The sequence below is a fragment of the Natator depressus genome, chromosome 26, assembly GCF_965152275.1.
Source record: "Natator depressus isolate rNatDep1 chromosome 26, rNatDep2.hap1, whole genome shotgun sequence".
Taxonomy (NCBI): domain Eukaryota; kingdom Metazoa; phylum Chordata; order Testudines; family Cheloniidae; genus Natator; species Natator depressus.
In genome coordinates, this window is record NC_134259.1 from 10628088 (window position 1) to 10651061 (window position 22974).

Here is a 22974-nt window from a genome sequence, read left to right on the forward strand (position 1 = left end):
GTCTGGAACTTGACAACTGGTATTTATGCTATAGATATCATACTGCTCCACATTCTCCCCCTTTAATCAGAGAGCCCAGAGGCTACATCTCGTGACAGATGGTAATTAATAGTGCAGTTTTCAAAAGTGGCCTAATTCTGCTCCTATTGGAGTCAAGAGATGTTTGATTATTGACTTTAATGGGAGCAGAGTTCGGCATTGTTGAGCACTTTAAAAATCCTTCCTTGTGGCCCCGACGATGTAAGGTGAGCACTCTCAGCAAATTTCAGGATCAGGCCCTATGGGATCATTTCAGCTTCCTTTGGTATGGATCGAAGCTCGAACTAAGTTGTACTGTCCCCTGCAACGTGACAGTGTCAATGGTACGAATATGGTTTAGTCCTTCTTTAAGTTCCAGCAGCTCAGAGGAACACGAATTCAGGCAGGACATGCACTGCAGCTGTTTGCACTAAGGTCTTTTGCAGCTCTGTACGTGTCTCAGCTACGAAGAAATGTAAAGCACTTTTTTGCAAGGGGACAGGATGGCTCAAAGAGTCAGTGAAGGAACTGTTGAAAGGTTCTCCTGTAGGTTGAGCATTCAGATCTGCCCAAGGTCAGTAACATAAGAACAGCCAGACTGGGTCAGACCAATGGTCCATCTAGTCCAGTACCCTGTCTTCTGACTGTGGCCAATGCCAGGTGCTTCAGAGCAGTGGCTTTCAACATTTCCAGATGACTGTACCCCTCTCAGAAGTCTGATTTGTCTTGCATAGCCCCAAGTTTCTCCTCACTTAAAAACTACTGGTACTTGATTATAAAACCAGACATAAAAATACAAAAGTGTCACGGCACACTATTACTGACAAATTGCTTCCTTTCTCATTTTTACCATATAATTATAAAATAAATCAATTGGAATATAAATATTGTACTTATATTTCAGTGTATAGTATATAGAGCAGTCTAAACAAGTCGTTGTCTGTATGAAATTTGAGTTTGTACTGACTTCACTAGTGCTTTTAAGGTAGCCTGTTGCAAAATTAGGCAAGTATCTAGATGAGTTGATGAGCCCCCTTGGAAGACCTCTGCGTACCCCCGGGGGTCTGTGTACTCCTGCTTGAGAACCACTGCTTCAGAGGGAGTGAACAGACTAGGGCAATTATTGACTGGTGGTGATCTGCCATTAGTTCTGTGGCCTGTGGGGTCAGTCCAGTTCACAGTGGACATCTTCCCACCTCACAGCAGGCAGTCTCAGCAGGGAGGTCCTGGATTGAATGAGCATGGAAAAATAAGCTACGCTTTCTCTTGGAAAGGGGATCCTGTCAGCTCACGAGTGAGGCACGTTGGCTAGAGGCAGCATGGAAGAAGCTTACGTTGCCTCCATACGTGCCGTGGCTGATCTCTTCAAAGCTGTCAATCCATCCCGCACCTATAAAAAACCCAACGCCCCGCTCGTTACACGGCTTGAGACTCTGAAGCTGCAGATGGCTCTTTGAGAGGAAAATCATGGAGTGATCTAATGCCTAAGCCAGGAAGCGAGCACCTTCACAGCAGCTGACAGTCCTGGGCAGCGTTTCACATTCAGAAAACGGTGCAGTACCGGAACTGCTGGAGCAGCTGAGCCAAGCCAAGCCTTGCTGTGGAATTCAGAACCCCTGGGGACACTGTACATGGGTGCCTGTGACTCCCTGCACTGGACCCCAACTTGGGGAAGATGGAAGGCCTTATAGATTAGAGACCTGCCTTTAATGAGGCAGTCGCCACACCGCAGTGGAGGTGACAGGGGTGACCAGTAACAAATTGCCTGGAATGTCTGGTGAGGAACAAGATGTGGTACAGGCCAAGCACTTCAGAAAACATAAGAACTGCACTTAGATTCCAGTTCTCCCATGGGCGTATCTCCCATTAAAATTAGCGGGAAGGCAGAACTGGGCCTCTTAACCTTTACTCAATTTTAGAAGTAAAACTGGGAGGAAAAAGGACTCTTTCATGCACCTCTGCATCGGTTTTGTGGCCATTTGGAAGACAGACGAAACTTGAACTACTTTCAAATGTTCAGCAGTGGTGGGTAGATTTGATCTTTAAACAACAATAACAACAAAAAAGACCATGTGACTGTGAAAAGCACTGCAGACTGTATTAAAAACAACAGGCCCCCTTCACTCTGGGGTTATTTTCTTCAATACAGTTCCTTTCTAAATGCATTTTTCAATTCTGACTCTGCTCTGGACTGTAGAATGAAGGCTTTGCCAATTATCAGTGTTCCTAAGTCTACAGGCAATTAAGGTGAACTGCACTATTGTATCAATAGAAGCTTTGTGAAATGCAAACTACATTTAATGAGCATTTTCCTCGGCCTTTGACCTGTATCTTATTAGTTGAGGGAGTGCTTTGTGGGGACTATAGGGCATAGGGTCTCAGATTTGTTTTTAAAATAAATTGATCTTAATTACTTTACGCTGCAAATATAATTTGCATTGACCTTTTCTGCTAATACAGATCACACTAGGAGTTGAATTGCTGAAATTTTTCTGTGCACTAATATTGCTAGGTAGATTATTTTATTAGCACCCACAAGTATGCTAGGTACTCCACAGAAAGCATGCTCATGCCCTGTGCCACTTACAAGCTAAGGTCCTGATTGGAGCTGGTCTGAATCAGAATGGAAAGTTAAAATTTTTCATGAAACAGATATTCCCCCCCAAACTGATCCAGAAACCTTGAAACATATTGCTTCTATGACATTGAATAATTTCATTTCAATCATGTTCAAACATAAAAGATGAAATTTGCATACATATAATATTTAATATATTAATATAACATTAAAGCAAAATACTACTTTTAAAAGTCAAAACAAAATTAATGGAAATGATAACATCAAAACAAAACCTTTTTACTGACAAACAAAATGTTTCAACACTGTCAAAACAAAATGAGAAAGTCATAATAATTCATTCTGAAACTTCCCCCATCTAAATTTTTCTTGAAATCAACACATTCCAACAAAATGTTTTAATTTTGAGAAAACTGCACTTTCCATTTAAAAAAAATTATTTTAACCAGCTCTAGTCCTGATTCTGCAGGTGGATCGTGCACTCATGTGGAGTTCAGTGGGGTTCCATGCAGGCAAACTGGGCCACCAGCATAGATCCAGTTGCAGGACTGGGGCCGCAGGAGTGAATCTGAGAGGCAAGTGAGAGAAGATTCTTTCGAAACTTTTCCCATCACTCCTCTAGTACAGTTTCTAATTTACTTGGCGTCGCATACGACTATGGAGAGACAAGACATTCAGAACTGTTACTTTTCTTCTTTTTGCAGCCCACAAAAAATAAAACCCATCAACACAAGCACTGACCATTGTGAGAAAAATCTGTTCTTCCATTGTCATTTCTATAGCTTCTGTTGCTTCAGTTGATGCCCAAAGAAATGTATGTAGCATATTTTTAGAAAGGGTTGGCCTATGCACAAACTTGCATCATAAGACCTAAATGGGTTTTAATTCATACTTTTGGTTATTTCGGTGCAAGTGTGTGTGGATAACAGACTCTGATTGCTAAATGAAAGTCTAGTATTATCCAGAGAGACGAGGGAGGTGAGGTAATATCTTTTATTATTATCCGCTCGAGCAAGATCAAAATACATTGATTTTGTTCCAAAATAATAATGCCCACACCCAGACTTGCATGGAAAAGATGTTAGTTATTTCAGTGCAAGTTTGTGAGTAGACTGGCCCTAAAAGAAGCAGGTTGCTGCACAGAAGTTCTCTGCATCCATCCCACAGCATTCACTTTATGCCAGGATAAAAGGAAATGTAACAATCTCTGTAAAATAAGATAATAAAGATACTCCTCTACTGCTGCAAGCAAAGTGCTGAGACTTAGCAACTGTGAGGCCCAGCTCACTTTGATCAGAGCTGCTCCTTGCTGCAAGGCTGTTAATCTTTTAGAACTGTAGCACCTGAAGTCTTGTTAGTCCCGATAAAGTAACAAGGATCAACATCACTAGAGCTGACGTGTGCAGCTGCTCACTAGTGCCTGGTCCTGTTTCAGCCTCTAGCATAGAAAGAGCAGGGTTTTTTAATGCTGGTGCTTGTGTGACAGTTGCTTTGCAAGAGGAATAATAGCAATTACTGAGCACTCTCTCTGTTAGAGTAGTGGATGGTTCTGAGGGTGGAAAAATGGAACATGAAGTCATTTGCCCCTAGATGGCTAGCTTGTATCCAGGCCAGGTGGAAGTCAGTTAGGAGCCTGATGTAAAGCCCAGTCAGTGTGAGTCTTTTCATTGCAGCAGGCCCTGCATCTGAGGCCTGTTCTGTCGCTAACGTACGAAATGTCTTGGTAGATCTCAGGGTATGTCTACCCAGCAATCAGAGGCGTGACTGCAGCATGTAGTGACAGGGGGGAGGGACAGCTCAGTGGTTTGAGCATTGGCCTGCTAAACCCAGGGCTGTGAGTTCAATCCTTGAGGGGGCCATTTGGGATCCAGGGCAAAAATTGGGGATTGGTCCTGCTTTGAGCAGGGGGTCGGACTAGATGACCTCCTGAGGTCCCTTCCAACCCTGATTCTCTAGAATTCATCATTAAAGCCTTTAGTCTTTAATAAGGAAGCTGAGATTTGTGTAGGTTTTTTGTAGCCATCCTACCAAATTATATAGCAGAGATGCAATTCCTTATTGAATTTAATAGGCAGGAGATGGGGGGGAAGGATGGCTTTCTGGTTAAGGCATGGCCCTGTGACTCAGGAGATCTGGATTCCTCTCTTAGCTCTTCTACAGACTCCTTGTATGTCGTTGGGAAATCACTTAGGCCCTGATCTTGCAAAAGCTTAAGCACATGCTTAATTTGAAGCTTGTGGGCAGTCTCACTGAAGTAAAAATTGAGCCTGTGTAAGTATTTGCAGGATTAGAGCATTGTCCTCTCTGACCTCAGTTCCCCATTTGTCTCGTACTATATTTTTGTACTGCACCTAGCACAATGTGGCCTTGATTTCAGCAGGGTCTGTAGCACTCTCACAATACAAATAACAGAGGATGCGCCAAAAGCCTACACAAAGGTTTTCATCTTTTAAATTCAATTGGGTTTTTCCATAGGGCATATCACTTCATAGCAAGGTGGACTAGATTACATACACTGGGTGAGCCTAGAGCAGGTATTTTATGGTCACGTCCCTCACCAAGTTGGCTGCCACTCAAGAAGATGCACACAGCATGTGATCAAAGCAAACTGGAATCTAAAAAGAGTTTTCATTTCCTTTTTATTGGACCAGATTGTTTCACCAGATTGTTTCAAAAGTTAATACATATGTGATAAAAAGAATGATAGATGTCAGCTGTCACTTCTGTAATGAAAGCTGTCCCCAGTGAAGTCTAATGGAAAGGGGGCTTCACAATAAGAGCCGTCTAAATCTGTGGTGAGAAGAAGGCTCACCCCATTATCTTCCCTTCCCTTGTACATCAAAAAAGGAAACTGAACAACAGAGAAGTTTCTCCTTTCTCTCCAGAGAAAAATCGCTGGGAGTTCATTCAAAGCTGTGCGTGGGATTTTCAGAAACACTGGCCTAACTCTGCTCACACAAAGCCAACGGTTAAATTCCCATGGACTTCAGTGAGTGTTGGAGTTAGGCCAGTTCTAAGTGTTGGAGGAAATCCCCCTCGATGTCTAAGGGTATGTCTGTGCTGCAGTCAGCGGTGTGACGGAAGCACATGTGGACGTACCTGAGCTAGCTTTGATCAAGCTCGCTCAAATAACAATAGCAGTAAAGCCTCAGCAGCATGGACTGTCAAAGCATGGACTGTCAAAGCCCTCCTAGGACTTTGGGTACATATTTGAGCACCTTTGCCATGCTATAAACTTGCAGTTCCTCCGTTTTCTCTCCCTCTAAAATAGCGATAATACTTATCTCAATGACCTATTGTGAGAGTTTAGAGATAAGACACAACTGTTGAATATGGAACTGAATTTTCAATCCACTCTTAAAACCAAATTTGAGTGTGAGGCGATCCAAGGTTCTGGTTCAGGTTCCTCTTGTATGAACACATCTGAGTACCACGGGATCCTTAAAGACCAGTACTTAGATGATAAGTTCTTTGTTGCAGGGACCATCTTTTTTTTCTTTGTTTGTACAGCGCCTAGTGCAAAGGGATCCTGGTCCGTGACTGGGGCTGTTAGGCACTACGATAATACAAATAATAAATAAGTGGTTGGGATCTCAGTTTTACTTCTTGTCTGACAGATGGGCACCTCCGGTGGCACAGCACCCTCTAACACCAGACTGAAGTGTTGATGCAGAATAGAATGCCAAAATAGAACTCAAGTGAAAAGTTTCCCTTACAGAAAAACCTTCCACAGCTACCCTGCATTTATGGATCCTGCCATATGTTTTTAACATGTGTGCGCTTTACTGTAAAGTGCATTCTTTCGACTACTGATGTTCCTAAGCCAAGAATTCTTGGATTTTATTATGATTTTTCAGGGGTGGGGGGAGGAAGGAATCTATTAGGAAATGCCTCCAATATGTTTTCTATAAGATTTCCTATTAATAGAGCAAATTTATGTTTTAAAATATATTCCAGTGTTTGTTTTCATTGTCCTTCCACTGCCAACAACACTCTGCAGCAATTTCTGGCTTCGCTGGGCTCTTTAGCAGTGAAAATATGGTTTCATCCCACGTCTGCCTTGCTCTCTCTACCAACATATTTGTTTCAAAGTCTGGACGCCAGAGTCCTACCATGTAAAATCTGCAGCACATTAGAGGCAAAAAAATTTTTAAAAATTATTTGGTATCATAGCAAGACATTTAAAACTAAAAGACCACTCCAAGCATAGTTGGTGCATCTCAACAGTTGTCAAGGAGTAAATTACACAAGTTTTACACCTAGGCTAGTGTTTGGCAGAGGTTTTTACAGCTGTCTCAGCAGTCTGGATTCACGCAATCACTCAGGACTGATGTAGTTTTAGACAAAAGGCTGATCACTCTTATTTTTAATGTGTTTTTTGTCAGAGTACACAGTGCACAGTATTAATAGGCTGAGAATATCAGTAAATTGGTAAAATAAAACATTATGTATTTCAGAAGTTGTAGTCACAAACTCTAGATTCAACCTTTTGAAGTTTGTAAAAATTAAAACCAACATTTTTTCAAGGTAGCGTTTTTGGTGGGTACATCAGATCAAATCCTGCAATCCTCATTGAGACAAAGCTGAACTTCAGTAAGAGTAATTGCCTGCGTAAGGACATGAAAATGTCGCGTACAGAATCCTTCCAAATCTGTCTGGCTGATTCTTTGCTTTGAGATACAGTATAACATCTGGCAACTTAAGATGCCTAGCATAAAACCAGATGCGATAGAGTAATGTAGCAGGGTATTTACAGGCAATTGCAAAAGAAAAATCTAAAACCAAATTGTGGTTAACAATTATAAAAAGCTCTTTAATTTTTCTTTGTTTTGTAGCAATCAGATTGTAGGCTATTGTTAATTAAAAGGTGCTTTTGTGAGCGACGGGCAACAAAGAAGTGATGGGAGCAAAGAGCAATGAGAGTCTAAAGATTTCCTGAGTCTGCTTCTTTTGTGCTTCTGTGGCAGCTAATGCAATGGGGGCGGGGGGGGGGGTACCTTTTCTGGAGTGCCCAGTACTCAGCAGCTCCCAGTGAGGGCACGATGGGAGAGATTCTGTGCTGTGCCTCTAACTGTGAAGTTAAGAACACAAAGCATAGGGAGTGAGCGGGGTGGGCTGTGGTGGCTTTAAGCTAACTTCGTGCCCTTCTGATCCGAGGCTAGGGATCATAGGGATCCCCAGCATATATTAGAGAATTTAGTTGGGGTCCCGTGAAAGGTTTGGGGAGATTTTTCTTTTGCCTGAGCTGGCTCTCTCCATCTCTCTGTGTTTGGGGGATTGGGTTGCCAGTTTTCTAGCAATTATTTCTAAATTCCAAACAGGTTTGAGAAACCTTCCTGACCTGATTTTTCATTGGTTGAGCTCACACTGCTGACGATAACATTGTGATCAGTCAGCCAATGAATGACAGCTACTTAAATAAACACCTGGATAACAGAACCTCCAGAACCCTCCAGTTCAACCTGATATCATGAGAGGCCTCCATAAGAAGTTGTAATCTTGATTTTTTAAAAAAAAACTGTCTGGCTCTTAGACCAAAAACATCTCAACTGGACTCCAACCAAAACAAATTGCCTACTTGCTGATCCCAAAGCCTGATGATAGAAGACAGGAATGGCATAGAAACACTGGCTTATCTCAGGAAGCTAAGAGCTTATCCCTCAGATTAAATCTGGAAGCCATGAGACATGTCATGTTCAATTTTGATCGCTGCAGTGAGTGGGATAGTGCAGAAGTTCTCAATGTGGGATTTGCAAACAGGTGTCAGGGGGCTGCAATTACCCTGTCCTTCCCATACTGCTAAATGGGAGAGGGGTTCCAGCTAGATGGGAGGGGAATCCTTAGGGGGGAGATAGGGTTCTGATATGGAAAAGGTTGAAAACCCACTGGGTCACTGTGTGTGTGCACCATGGCCGTCTACTGATTGGTTTCAGAACTGCCCAGCTCTGTGATCTAGTCCCTACACTGCTAATAGCTAATGCACTACTGGAAGGTGCTGCGATACTATGCTGATGAGCACTGTCTAAGAACCGATAGAGAAGAGAAGAGCTAATGAGCTTCACCTTTAGTGCCACCTTTTGGAGCAGGAGGATATGAGTTCTAGTCCCAGTCCTGCCAATCAATTCCCAGTGGTCATGATATGTACTTGGATGACAACTGCAGAATCCCATGTAGCTATGGACCATTTAACTGGTATTTTGAGCTGCTTCTGAGCCAGAATAGCCTGTCACCTCAAAAAAGCCACTGTCATTAATTCATCTAGATGTGACAGATAAATTAACTGTGGGACTGGGTGGCTTAAGGCCTTGATCATAGTCGTCAAACACCTCCGCCCTCTAAGGTTAAATCGGGTTACCGTCCGGCTGCTGTTCGGAGGTCTATAAGAAATGAACTGGTGGTCTCAGTCCATTGCAGAGTGGCCAAGTGTCCACATCACTCAATAAACCAGCTCTGATTGGTCCCCCTTGTTGTCGTTCTCTGCTGAGAGGCAAAGAACTCCTTTCTTGCCCCTGGAGGTGGATCCTCTTGCATAGCTGCTATACCTGTCCTCTGAATAAAGAGATGCTCTCCTTCTGCAGGGCTATGAGGGCATCAGCTTCCACTAGCACTGAAGAGATTAAGTGATGACGTGGGTGAGAGGAGGAGGGAAGGTGTCGGGGAATGGGGGGCTGGGAAATTGTGCTTTGTAAGTAAAAATAAACTCAATGTGCAAAGGCCTATCAGGGTAATTACTGGGTGCAAAGAACCGTGTGCGCACACATAAATGCAGGATGCTTTGCAGGTGCTGGGGAGGGAGGAGTTTGTATTTAGCTCCTGCTGCATCTCACATTCTCTTTGCCTCTCCCCCTGGCAGTCTGATGGGACCATCCTGGCCATCGCCTTGTTGATCCTATTCCTTCTCCTGATGCTGGCTCTGCTCTGGTGGTTCTGGCCTCTCTGCTGCACAGTGGTAAGTCCCCACTTCCACCCCCGTCTGTCTGCATTGTAGCTGTAACCGCGCTGTCAGGGGCATGGAGTGAAATAACAGCAGAGGTGCTGGCATGGACAACAGACATAGAAAGCTGACAAGCAGTAGCCTCTGATAACTGAACTGCAAACCGAGAGAAACTGCTGTGGATTCCAGCCCAGTGATAATTTAGTGTACATCCGGGGCAGTGAGGGGGAGGATTTTTATTACCAGGAATAAAAGTATTTCTGAGTGATAAGCTCATTTCTAAACACTTAAGTTCGTCTTGGCATATTTTTTAATTAAATAGGAATGACCCAGGCAACAGATCCAGCCAAATTCATCTCTGGAGTAAGTCTGCTGAAATCCATGGACTTGTTCCAGGGATTCATCTGGCCCACGGTCTCCTTTGGCCTCCACCCATATAAAAGCAACATTGTTTCCAAATGTATCCATGTTTATGGGTCTCCAAAGGATTCTGGGATGAAGTGCGCAATTCATCACTCTATTTACAGTAGATGCAAAGGTCACTCAGTACATCAGAACAGTAAATAGGTCATGGAGTTACAGAAGAGGCAAAACTCCTTGACATCAGTGGGAGTTACAGGTATGGCAAGGTTTAGGATGAGGCACTAACATAGGAAAGGGTTTCAGGAGATGTATACAGGAGCAGGTTCTGAGATGAATGAAACTAACCCAGGATGCTCTGCTGAATCGACATTTCGACCTACGTGCACTTTAACAGAATGATGGAAGATGAAATGCCAACTACTGTAGAATGACCTTTCAGGCGATGTTTCCAAAGGAGGGTATATGTGGAAAACGCAACGGATGAAATTCTGTCAGAATGGAAATCAGTGGGAGTTTTGCCATTTAATCCGGTGGGACTAGGATTCCACCCCTCGTTTGCACGTGCAAAGTGGATAAATGAAAGTGCAAGTGGATAAATGAAAGTGCAAGTGGACAGCTTGGTGCATTGTGTGTGCAATGGTTGGTGATGCACACAAGAGGCTAGCTGTGCTGAATACAACCCCCCCTGGACACTGTGGCTACATACTCAAGGCAGCTAGCCACTGCCATTGCCCGTTGCTACGTGACTATTTTTAGCACAGTTGCTCAATGAGTCCTTGCGCAAGTTTGTCTACAAGAGCTGGGAATCACATCCCTGACTCCTAGTGCAGACGTAGCCTGAATCTGACCCCACTCTCAGCATGTGCATCCTTCTCATTTTTGTGCCGTAGCTTCTTTAAATACAGGGGTGGGGACAGTATTTAAACGAGGTGCTCGACCACACCTCTAACGTCTAACACCAGTCTCGGCTTTACCATGGCTTTCTGGAAGGCTGTGTGGAAGAATCCAGCAATTTGCTTGGTTCTCAGTCTGGACTGCACCCAGCCAAAATATTTGGAACCAAAAGTTAGAGGGAGAAAAAACAGGAAATATGCTAGAAAGATGCAAGAAGCACTGTTAAGCTTGAGGAAGAGGAGGAAACATAGAGTGTGAGTCTACAGTAACCCTGAAGAGCCATAAAATTATATTTTACAGCTACCTCCTACAACTTGTCAGTCATGAATAACAAAGTTATACAAACTCTGACACCCATCTACTCCCACATGGATCTCTAAAATTAGGCTCAATTCCTCTCCAGTTAAGATGATTTTAAAAAAACCCAAACACAAACAACCTAGTGAAAGACCTGACCGGGACGTTAACATGGAGAGAGACATTCTCTGAGTACCCCATTCTCCAGTCCTTGCTCAGAGCAAGATTCGAATACTCTGGGCCAAAGGCCAAATCTTCACCTGGTATAAATTGGTATCATTTCATTGAAGTCAGTGGAGCTGTGCTGATTTACACCAGCTGAGGATCTGATGTTGTTACTCACACTGGATAGTGTCTTACTCCACGAGCGGTCCCGCTGTAGTTAGTAGAGGTCTGTCTGCACAGCAATGATAAGAGTCCCACAACACCAAGTCTCAAAGCCCAGGTCAGCTGACCAGCTCACCGGGCTCAGGCTGTGGATCTTGAAATAGTACTGTAGACGTTTCAAGCTCAGGCTCTGAAACCCCATGATTGGGGAGGATCTCAGAGCCGAGGCTCCAGCCTGAGACCCAGTGTCTACACTGCCATTTTTAGCCCTGCAAGCCTGAGCCCCATGACACATTAGCTGTCCCGGGCTCTGGGACTTGCTGCTGTGTAGACGTACCCTAGGACACACATGGCTTTCAGTGTTGGTCGGCATGAGTGAGGCGCTCAGAACCTGGCCCTCAGTCCTTACCCTCTCTGAAATCAATATGAGTTTTGACTGAGAGAAATGAAGGATCTGGCCCTAAGTTTCCATCCCTGCTTCCCTACAGTAGGTCCTAAAGGACTCAACAATGACAATTCCTTTCTTTGACACGATTCCAGCATCTGTGGCTTTTCCTCTCCCACAGGGACAATAAAGTTACAAGCCATTGTAATCTTCCATGGCTTGACTATGAGAAGTGCTCCAGGTTAGATCAAGCTTAGCTAAGGTCGCCAAGTCTGACCTAACTCCTTTTTCCTAGTAGAGATTCAGGGTAACACCTTATAGCTAGTTGAGTTGTACCCTTGCTAGGCCTAACACCTAGGCAGGAGCCTAGGTTACCATCCAACCAGCTAATATCAAGCCACAGGTATAACCTTGCATCTCTCCTGGGAAAAAGGTGGCATTTAGGTCATGCTAGCTCAGCTCAAGCTAAACTTCACTTCTTTTCCTAATCAAGACAAGGACAATGAGATTACACACATTCTTTCCACCACAGAGAGGGCTGTGGAGGGGTGGCGGGGTGTACTGGGACAATGAAACACCCAGCACATAAGCTGGAATGAGAATAAAAATTGCCACTCTGGGGATTGTATAAGAGTCAAACATGCAGCTAGTCAAGGAAATAATAGCCAAGAACAATGCACTGCTTGGAGTAGGCTGCATTCTGTTCTTGGTTATACCAGAGTGAGTCTGGAGTAATTCCACTGGAGTTATTGCAGATTTATGTCTGAATAAATGAGAACAGAATCTGGCCCTATAAGAGCAAAGATGGTGAGAAGCACAGAAAGGACATCCCTTCAGCTTGTTTCCTTGAAGCAGTCCCTGCAGTCGTGCTAGGGGATATAAAATAATATGGACCTACTGAACGTAGAGGGAGGTTAAACCAATTTATTTTACAGAGCACCCACCTTTCCTCTAGGCATCCCACAGCACTTTACTGACATAAGTCAGGCAAGGGTTATCCAGACACAGAGAGGTCAAATTATCAAACATGCCTATTCATTTTGGGGTGTCCAATTTTGACACATCTTTTTGGGGCCTGATTTTCAGAAAATGCTGGGCACTCGTCCTCTGAAAATCAGACCCTTATGATTTGCTTTCAGTTGGGCACCCAAAAATGGTTTTGCCCCAAATCATTGAAAGTTTAGGCCCAGAAGTCCTGACTCCCAGTTCCCTCAACCACTCTGTAACTGACTGAATATTGGAGGCACTATTCTGTTTTTTGCCTCAGGTAAACTGAAAAATTATCCCTCCTCCCCCCCTCCCCTCCGCCTTCCCCTTATCTTTTCCCTGATCATAGAATCATAAAAATGTAGAGCTGGAAGGGACCTCGAGAGGTCATCAAGTCCAGCCCCTTGTGCTGAGGCAGGACCAAGTAAACCTAGACCATCCCTAACAGGGATTTGTCCAACCTGTTCTTAAAAACCTCCAGTGACGGGGATTCTGCAACCTCCTTGGGAACCTGGTCCAGAGCTTAACTACCCTTAGAGTTAGAAAGTTTTTTCCCTAATATCTAACCTAAATCTCCCTTGCTGCAGATTAAGATCATTAGTTCTTGCTGACCTTCAATGGACATGGAGAACAATTGACCACAGTCCTCTTTATAAGAGTTCTTAACATATATGAAGACTGTTATTAGGTTCCACCCCTCACTCTTCTTTTCTCAAGATTACATGTGCCCAGTTTTTAAGCCTTTCCTCATAGGTCAGTTTTTCTAAACCTTTTATCATTTTTTGTTGGTCTCCTCTGGATTCTCTCCAGTTTGTCCACATCTTTCCTAAAGATGCCCAGAACTGGACACAGTACTCCAGATGAGGCCTTACCAGTGCCGAGTAGAGTGGGACAGCTACCTCCTGTGTCTTACATTCGGCATTTTAGTTAATACACACCAGAATGATATCAGTCTTTTTTGCAAGTGTATCATCTCTCACATCTGCAGGAGGAGGTTGACTCTCCCAGTCTAAGGAGAAATACTGCTTTAAAACTGGGTCCTTCCGTTGGATCATAGCAAGGCTTGCTGGATCTTATAACTAGCGATGACATTATTTTATTTTTGTTTCTGCAAATGGATTTCACTTAGATATTCATTCTGAAGAAAATGGGTTAGACATTTGGGGGCAACACCCATTGAACCTGGCCCAATTTATCGACCTAATCGGTTCAGAAAATCAGCCTAGGAAAAGGGAGTGCCCTTTGCAGATTCTGGAATGTCATTTGCATTCCTTGTGGAATTGCATGTCCGCTCCATTCATCTGCAAACTGCATCACAAGCCGAGATGAGGTAAATTAATGGAAGGTTTTGGTTCTTAATCTATGGGGCCTAGTCTCCCATAAACACATGGAAGAGTTTGGCATGAATCACAATTAATATTAAACAAATTGAGCCACATATCTGTTTTTGCACTTCAACGTGAAAATAAAAGCCAGACATAGTCTCAGATCTGAAAGCAGACACTGCTTCCCACCCCAAATTTTAGAGGGGTTCAGATTAAGATGCCTAGATTTGCTCTCACCCTCATGGAATTGGTTGGATTTAAATGTGGACTCATTGGCTTCCTTGCTGGGACTGATTTCCGGGAAGGTCCAATTGTTTTTTCTCTCCCCTGAGAGCTTGGAGAGGGCTCTAGTTAACGTAACTGCGTGGGGCAGCTTTCTAAACCTCAGGCTTCTACTCTGATTGGAACCTTAGAACCACAGCCAAGATTGTCAAAAGTGTCAGTGATTTTTAGTACCCAAGGTTTTGGGTCCCCAATTTAAGACATCTCAAAGGGGCCTGACTTTTCAGAAAGAGCACAGCATCCGCTCTCAGGCCCCTGAACATGTCTTTGGTTGGACACCCAAAAACTGAAGGAACATACGTGCTGAGAACACCTGGCATAGACATTAGAACTGAAACACACCTACTAGGTCCAGACGCCCAATCCATCTCCTCTAAACCCACCAGTGCAGATTGGTCCCTACAGTCCATTCTCTGGTGCTCTGTCCTGTCCAGCTTTAAATGTCTTGAACCACCGGGCTTCCACCAGTTTGAAAATAATAATAAAAATTAGGGTTTTTACAGTGGCTACAATGTATAAGTGTTCTATAATTTTCCATACGAATAAGGGTCAAATTCCCCCTCAGGTAATATCATTCTCCTTGCCTAAATTACTGCTGTACTTTCAGCTAGATGCAGCCTTCTTCACTTCCTGCCTTAAACTGTTTGTGTAGCTCTGAAATAGCTGTTGTGTTCCGCCCAAGAGGCAACAGTAAATGACGTGATGCCTCTATAGCACTTATTTATCACCTAGCACTGTAAGGAGTTAGTAAGTACAGCACTCCAAGCAGGTGGAGATCCTACTCAGCTTCTAACGCTGTGAAGGCACGCTGGATAGGATTCAGGTTTACCCCCCGTTCCTGGAGTTTGCCTTTATTGCTAACCAAATTAACAGTGATGCAACTCACATCTCTTCCAGAGCGTGGCTAACTGTAGTGGAGTGTTTTTTTCCTGTAGGGCCTCCTCTGTCCTAGTCCTGGTTCCCTCTGCCTCAGCAACTCAGGGCCTGATTCTCCAGCTTCTCGGAGCCATTTACACCTGTGAAAAATTGGTGTAAAATTTGGATTTAGTAGGATTTTACACCCACTCCCCCTCTGATTCAGGCAGAGGAGAATCAGACACTCAAGCTCTTTTGTACGTCTAGCTTGTAACTGATCGTGCTTGCCTGCTCTAACAGAGGGCAGGTCAGCAGCAAGAACTGCATTTCTCTGCATGGTGCTAGCACCTGACACCAGGGCGAGTCAGCAAAGAGAGCTCTGCATTCATCAGTTTACAAGCATGTTGAAATCATTTGGTGAAAGATGGTATAAAGACAAAGAATCAGTTTATTGCCCTGAATTTTCACAGCTAAGTGTGCAAAAGTGCTGACAGAAAATCACAAAGATTCTTCCCGTGCCAAGAAAAGCCAATGACCACACTCTCCACCCACCCTTGCTACCTTTCAAACAAAACGGCCATAAGGAAGTGTTTTCACAACATGATGATGAAGCAAAAGCCCTCAGGTGTCTATGGGCTAACTAGCTAATACGGTCGATGAACCATGGTCATTTCTCCCCTTCAGATACAGGGGCCATAGCAGCAAGTGACACCAAGAAAGAAGAAATAGCCTGGGGTTATAAAAACAATTACAACACACATGAACAAACACTTCAGCTTTGCCAAGCTAAACTAGGCTAAGCGTTTTTCTTGGCCAGGCATTCTCCCAGCTGATTGCATTCTGCAGGCCCATGTGGCACGCACTGAGAGAGAGAGAGAGCGAGAGAGAGCTACACTTCACAGCCCCGTACAAAACACAGCAGGCTCGACCCTCCTGTCCCAACACACAGAATTCGCACCCGTCAACTACACTGGAGCCCTGTTTCTTCTCGTATTGGGAAGTCCCTTTATGCTTGAGCAAGTGTAAAACACTGCACCTCTGATTTGGTACCACTTTCCATCCATTGTGTGTGTGTGTGTGTCTGTGCACACAATGAGGTATGTGTGCGTGTGTGAGAGAGAGAGAGAGAGAGAGACTACATATAGCTCAAACCCATCGCTCTGGATTTCCAGCCCAATCTGTCGTCCCAACAGTTTCCGATAACTTCAGCTATGCAGATAAATGTTTGGATACTTAGCTTGGCCAAAGCTCCTGGGCCTATTTGTCCTCAGACATATACCAGTGCAAATCAGGAGAAACTCCACTGAACTCAACAGGCTTGCACAGAATAATCAATGTGTGAGACAAGCCTAAGGCATCTTTCAGTGGTCATGAAAAGCTGCAAATTTTGGATCCTGATCTGAACTTCCACAGGTTGGATCTGGGGTTTGGGGTCTGCTTCGGAGCTTCACCCACAACTGTGGCCAGAAACTCAAATATTTCCAATAACGGGGCTAGGAAAGCCTCCGCTGTCAACTTTGGAACTTCTGCATGCATGGTCAGCCTTTATGCTGTTAAAAGCCATTTTCCGGAGGTCTTGTTGTCTCCATGTTCTTAAAACAAAAAGCACCACTTTGAAAAAACCATCTTGCTTAAACCCATAATTCCATCTCCAGAAAGCAAGGTTCTGTTTGATGTGGGCTCCTTCTCACCCACCAGAAGCTGAACTCCTTCACCAAGGCACTATGTTGGTTTAACCCTCTTGGCAAACTATGCAGTGTCCTTTGCTACACTCAGAGCCTGACTATTCGAAAGTGCTGACTAATGGAACCCATGGTCCTAGACGTTGCAGAGAATAAACACACTCAGGTTAAGCAAGCAACCTCCTCCACGATCTTGTGCCTTTGTGCCTTGGATCCCTTGCAGGATTGGAAATGTGCGTGTTTGTTCTTTCTCTTTGTCCTCCCTGAGCCATTTAGCAAACCTGAAAATTCCTACAGCTTGGGGGTGTTTTATGAGCTGTGGAGAAATAATAAAAGGAAGAACCCATTCTCCTTGAGTATGTTTCTAATACAAATAACAAGCCTAAATTGATAAATACAGATGAAAGCCTGTGTGGTCAAGTGGATTGGGTAGCCGATAGGTACTCACGGGGAGTTGAGTTGTATTCCCAGCTGTCACTGACCTTGGGGAAATCATTCTCCTTGTCTATTCTTATCTATATAGGTTCTTATACCATCCTTATCACCATAGTATCTGACCACCTTCCAGTTGTGCATTAAGTGACATGATCATCATCTGTTATGACAGTTCATTCTTTCTCATCCTCTCCCCAGAAGGCAGAATTGTTTGTGGAGTACAGTGATTTGTTTTGGTAGGGTTTTTTCAGGAGTGGAGCTGGGTGTTTTTATATATATATATACACACACACACACACACACACACACACACAGAGCTCTGTGTTTATGTTAGAGAAGGCAAGTCAAAGAAGTGCGCCTGGCAGTTGCAGTGGAAGGTGGTAAGATCAGATGTTTGTCAGCCTTTTTCCTCTCTCCTACCTTTAGCCCATCTTGTTTCTTTAGATTATAATCTCTTAATGGTGGGGACAGTCTCTCATTATGTGTTTTTACAGTGCCTAGCACAATGGGTCCCTGATCATGGTTATGACACCTAATACACATAACAATAATACATGATCACACTTTGCACTTTTACTAACAAATTCATCCACCTCCTTACATGGTTCCCATCACTGCAGTATCTCATAGTTATTGATCCATTGATCCTCAAGAAGTGGGGAAGCATTATCTGTCCCATTTTACAGATGGGGAAACAGACACACAGAGATCCAATTGAACCTGGTTCATTCATGACTATTTTAAGGCCCCTTTGCATGCTCCCAGAGTGGGGCAAAGGGAACTTAGTGTAACAAAGAATCAGGCCCTAAAGCCTAAAAGTATTTAGGCTTCTAATTCCCATTGAAATTAACTGGAGTTAGGGTCCCAAATACCTTTAGAAATCTGGCCCTAAGTGCATTTCCAAAGGTCCCCTGATACAGGAGTCTATAGCATGGCTCACAAAAAAAACTACAGAAGGGGGGATCTCATTCTTTATTCAATTTCTATAGAGCCCCATTTATTTACATTCCTTATATGACTTTTCCATACGGGATCAAGGAGAGTGAGAGGAAAGTTCCTGGCCCCTGGACAGGGTGGGATTCCTGGAAAGACTCACCACCTCCTACGTAACCTAACTCCTAATGCTCAGAATGGGAACATGCACAAGGGGCTACAGGAGAAGGAAGAACCCAGACGGTAGCAGAGGAGTACAGGAATGTGAGGCTGCTTCAAAGGAAGGCATGTTATTGTGCACAGTAGGGGCCCAGGGAAATGGGAAGGGACAGGAGTGAAGGGGAGTCTTGTTTCTCAGTGACAGGCCAATACAAAGGGTGTTAGCGCTGGGCAGCTGTGTTATACCCTTGTTCCCTGGCTCAGTTACAGTATATTCATAACACAATTTAAATGGTGCTCCAAGCAACAACTTTACTTCATATTTGATTCCAATGGATCATTTCATCAGATTCTCTTCCAAGAAGTTTTCCAGGATTTTTTCTTGTTGCTTTCCATGCAAACCCTAATGATTTAGGTGTAGTTGTGCTGACAGAAATCTGGCTTGTTTATCAGGATAACAGAGTGAATTTATAATCCTGCTAGGCCTGAATTTTTTAACCCTGCTCAGCAATCAGGTCTGACTGATCTCACTCATCTCCTCTTCTCTCTTTATGGTCTGGATCAGTGTGATAGCAGAATGCAGTCAACATACAGTGTAAACAATACAGCAACACTCTGTGCAACCAGTATGAGGAGCAATTAGAGTACAACCAAAATACAGTGCAAACAATACATTGTGAAACTAGAAATACAGTTGACTTACAGCACACACACTGTACAGTGCAATCAGAATACAATCAACATGCAAAGCAAACAATACAGTAACACACTGCAAGCTATACAGAGCAACCAAAATACAGTCAACCCACTGCAATCAATATACAGTTCAGCATGAACACAGGACAGTGCAAACAAGGTAAGTACAAACAGAATGCAATCAACACACAGTATACACTATACAACAACATCAAGCTGAAACAGTACCCTAACACACTGTGCAAACAACATGTAGACCAACCAGAGTACAGCCAACACACAGTGCAAACAATACAGCAATATGCAGAACAAGAGGAATAGACAGAGCAAGTGGAATATAACCATTACCCAGTGTCAAGCTGTCCCTTGCAAGACAATTGACTGGATAAGCTGTAGGTCCTTCTCATCTTTAACTCTCATATGATGCTAACGAGGAGTAGTGTGGATCACTGAGCACTGTCTTGTTGCTTTAGGATTATTTGATTTGCTACCAGTCAATTTGTGGGAGGGAGAAGGTGCATGGAAACTTCCTGAGCCTCTTTAAGGCCAGTCACTATCGTGCTGAGGAGTGCACAGACATTGTCAAAGCCAGGATGCCTGAAGGGTGCAGGGAGAAGTGGAGGAAGGCAGGGCCTTCTGTCCCTGCTACCTTTTGGCTCATATAATTCACTGTGCTAGACTCTGTAGCTATGTCTCCCATATTTGCTGGGGATTACGGCCAGGGATTATGGCCTTGTTTACACTAGAGAAATGTAGCATGCTACCCACCATGCATGTAACACGTCTTGCAGCTGCACGTACGTTAGTGACTCCCCCTCACAGCAGTGTTCAAATCTGCATGTGTGAGCGTGGATTAGCCTTGCCTCTGGCAAGCCTACCCACCGTGTCAGTCTGTGCTGAGACAGTGCCATTGTGGGCTGGTGCCTGCTGTTCTGAGCCGATCACAGCTGTGACCGTCCTTTAGCTCAACCATCAGAATCCATTATTGTTTCGTGAAGGACCTTGGTTCAGTCCGCATTCATGGCACGTGATGTCGACATGTGCATGACCTCGGGTTTGCTGGGCGCATGTATGACAGCTGCTGACACACCAGGAATTGAACCGAAGCCCTCCAGAGCAGAAAACGTGAGCTAAAGAGACAAGGCTCCACAGCTGGGGCTGTAACAGACTCAGAGCCTCTTTGGATTGGGGATACTGGGTTATACTTGCTGCATCCTTTCAACCTTTGCTAGCTCCAGCCTGCAAGTCAGCCGGAATTCCTCCAGGGATTGCTGCTTGTGCTCCCTCCCCAGTAATGCGGCCAGCGGCTTCACCGCCACAGCCTGGCGCTTGGGTTTGCTGGTAATTCCTTTAATCCTCTTCAGATGTCATTGCTTCCTTCGAAATGGCCTTTTTGCTTCTAAACTCAAAACACAAAGGGTTGATCTGGTTTCAGTGCACACGCACAAGCTCTTCAAAGCTCTACACAATGGCCAATTAAACAAACGGCAGCTACTGTGCCCAGGGACAGGTAGCTGCAGTGACTCAGGGACACCCCTGCTCCGAGTCAAGCCATGAACAAGGGGATAACCCTGACCCCCTGGCCAGCCCCTTTCAACATCGTTACACGAGGGCACATGCTCTTCATTAATGACCACATTGCATGACTCGGGACTTGCGAGAGGAAAATAAAAACAGTGAGCTCATTGGAGAAGCAAAACAGGGAACAAGAGGAATTTTCATAAATATTTATGTCTCCGGGACTCTTGTGCAGCAGCCATATTTTTCCTTCCCTTTCTATTTAAACAGTCAAGTTGTTTGTGGAGCCTCGCTTTTAAAAATGACTAACTCCAGGGCTTAAGCACATCTGCAGCAAACCTCCAGCAGCTCACACATGCCCCAGAGCCCAAATCTGTGACCTGTTGAAGTCAGGGAAACCGAGGGCATTTGCCACCGTGCAGGAGGCATTCCGCACCTTGTAGCCTCTGGCCCGTTGAGTGCAGTTTAAAGAAAGGGTTCCTTCATTCAGATAAATGTGTGGCCATGGGACAAAATTAATCCCTGGTGTAGTCGCATTGACATGACTGGGCTTACCCCAAGGTTGGATTTAGCCCACTGATTTCAACAGCCATGCCTCAGGGATGAATTTGGAGTTAGGGAGAGATGTTTGACATGCCTGTATGTAATAGCTGTCCCTTTGGATGGCTTTCTATTGCACTTGGAGTGGAGACCTGTAATAATAGCCAGCTATTTGTTGAGTCCTAGATACAAACTTCATGCATGAAATAATAGCCTGTCTCCCACATAAATTTAAATTGTTTCAATGGAGAATACTCCCGATCAGCCCAAAACCTCACCCCAATTGCTTTATTAGTTAGAAATGCTGGGAGAGCCTCCAACTTATATGGTCTTTTTTTAAATTAAAAAGCTCATGAGAGATTGACTTCTTAGCCCAACAACGTGAAGGATAATGAGCAATAACTGCTTCCCTTCCCGTCGAGTTTGCACAGAACATGAGACAGCAATGTGGTCTGGTGAACCGGGCATTGCATTGGGGTGCGGGAGACCTGGCATCTATTTCTGCCATAGACCTGGTGTGTGACCTCGAAGCAAGTCATTTCTCTATGCTTCTGTTTCTCCACTCTGCCTTGTCTATGTATATTGTGAGCTCCTGAGGGCAGGGACCATCTCTTACTGTAGGTAGTGAAGCACTGGAATGGGTTACCTAGGGAGGTGGTGGAATCTCCATCCTTAGAGGTTTTTAAGGCCTGGCTTGACAAAGCCCTGGCTGGGATGATTTAGTTGGGGTTGGTCCTGCTTTGAGCAGGAGGTTGGACTAGATGACCTCCTGAAGTCTCTTCCAACCCTGATATTCTATGGTTCTATGTACAGTGCTTAGCACATGGGGTGCTGGTCTCAGTTGCGGCCTTTAGGTGATACAGTAATCTGCATCTGTAGTTAATCCACCTCCCTAAGACACAGTAGGTAGGTTGACAGAAGTATTCTTCCATCGACGTAGCGCTGACCACATGGGATCTTAGGTCAGCTTAATTACGTCGCTCAGAGATGGGGATTTTTCAAACCCCCGAGTGACATCGTTGGGTCGATCTAATTCTCTAGTTTAGACCAGCCCATTATTACTCAGCTGAGGGGTTTTTTTTTAGCTGCACTGAATATTTTGCTCCTAGTTCAGAAAGCTGGAGTGTCAGTTCCAAGACTGGTTAGATTCACGTTGACGTCACAATTGGCAGCGATCAGAGCTACAGGTGATATAAACGCTAATTGGGAACTATAATTAGGAGATGACTGCATGGCAGGGTTTTACAGTGGCTTATTAGGAATCCCCCTGGTTATCCCGACAGCATTAGCACGCGTAGGAACCATGTAATCGCATGTGCATCGCAGTCGCGATCAGAGGAGCTGGCAGGGACAAATCCTCTATTAAAGTGACTTTTGCTTCATGCTGACGAACAAAGTGTGGATTTAAGGTTGTCTGTTTCTGTTTGTTCCTTCCAGATTATCAAAGAGCCCCCACCACCCCCTGAAGAGGACAGTGAGGTAAGTGACACCGGCATTACCAGCTCTCACTGTGCCTGGCTTTCCAGACCGGTAGCACGTAGAACGTAGCAGGAGGCAGGAGTTAGCATTTCGCATTCACCACCTTTGCTCTTGCTCCCAATAGGCAAACAGGGCTGTTTTAGCCACACATGAGGTTTGGGGCCCACTCTGCTTTCTGATTAATGTCTTCAGCGCATGTTTAATTCAGGCAGGGACAGGTCACTTTATTTTCACAAAGTGATGAGGTAACGATCTGCAGCCAGCGAGAGCTGGGTCTCTGTGGCATG

The 22974-nt window shown here is 44.4% G+C and overlaps 1 protein-coding gene across 1 annotated transcript in view; it reads left to right on the plus strand.

Moving 5' to 3' along the window:
- The window catches only part of ANTXR1 (ANTXR cell adhesion molecule 1), a 173340-nt gene that overhangs the window by 83559 nt on the left and 66807 nt on the right, over nucleotides 1-22974 (plus strand). The window contains exons 13-14 of the mRNA XM_074940055.1: nucleotides 9450-9545; nucleotides 22646-22687. Coding sequence (XP_074796156.1) covers nucleotides 9450-9545; nucleotides 22646-22687 — 138 coding nt within the window. The remainder of the gene's footprint in view (nucleotides 1-9449; nucleotides 9546-22645; nucleotides 22688-22974) is intronic.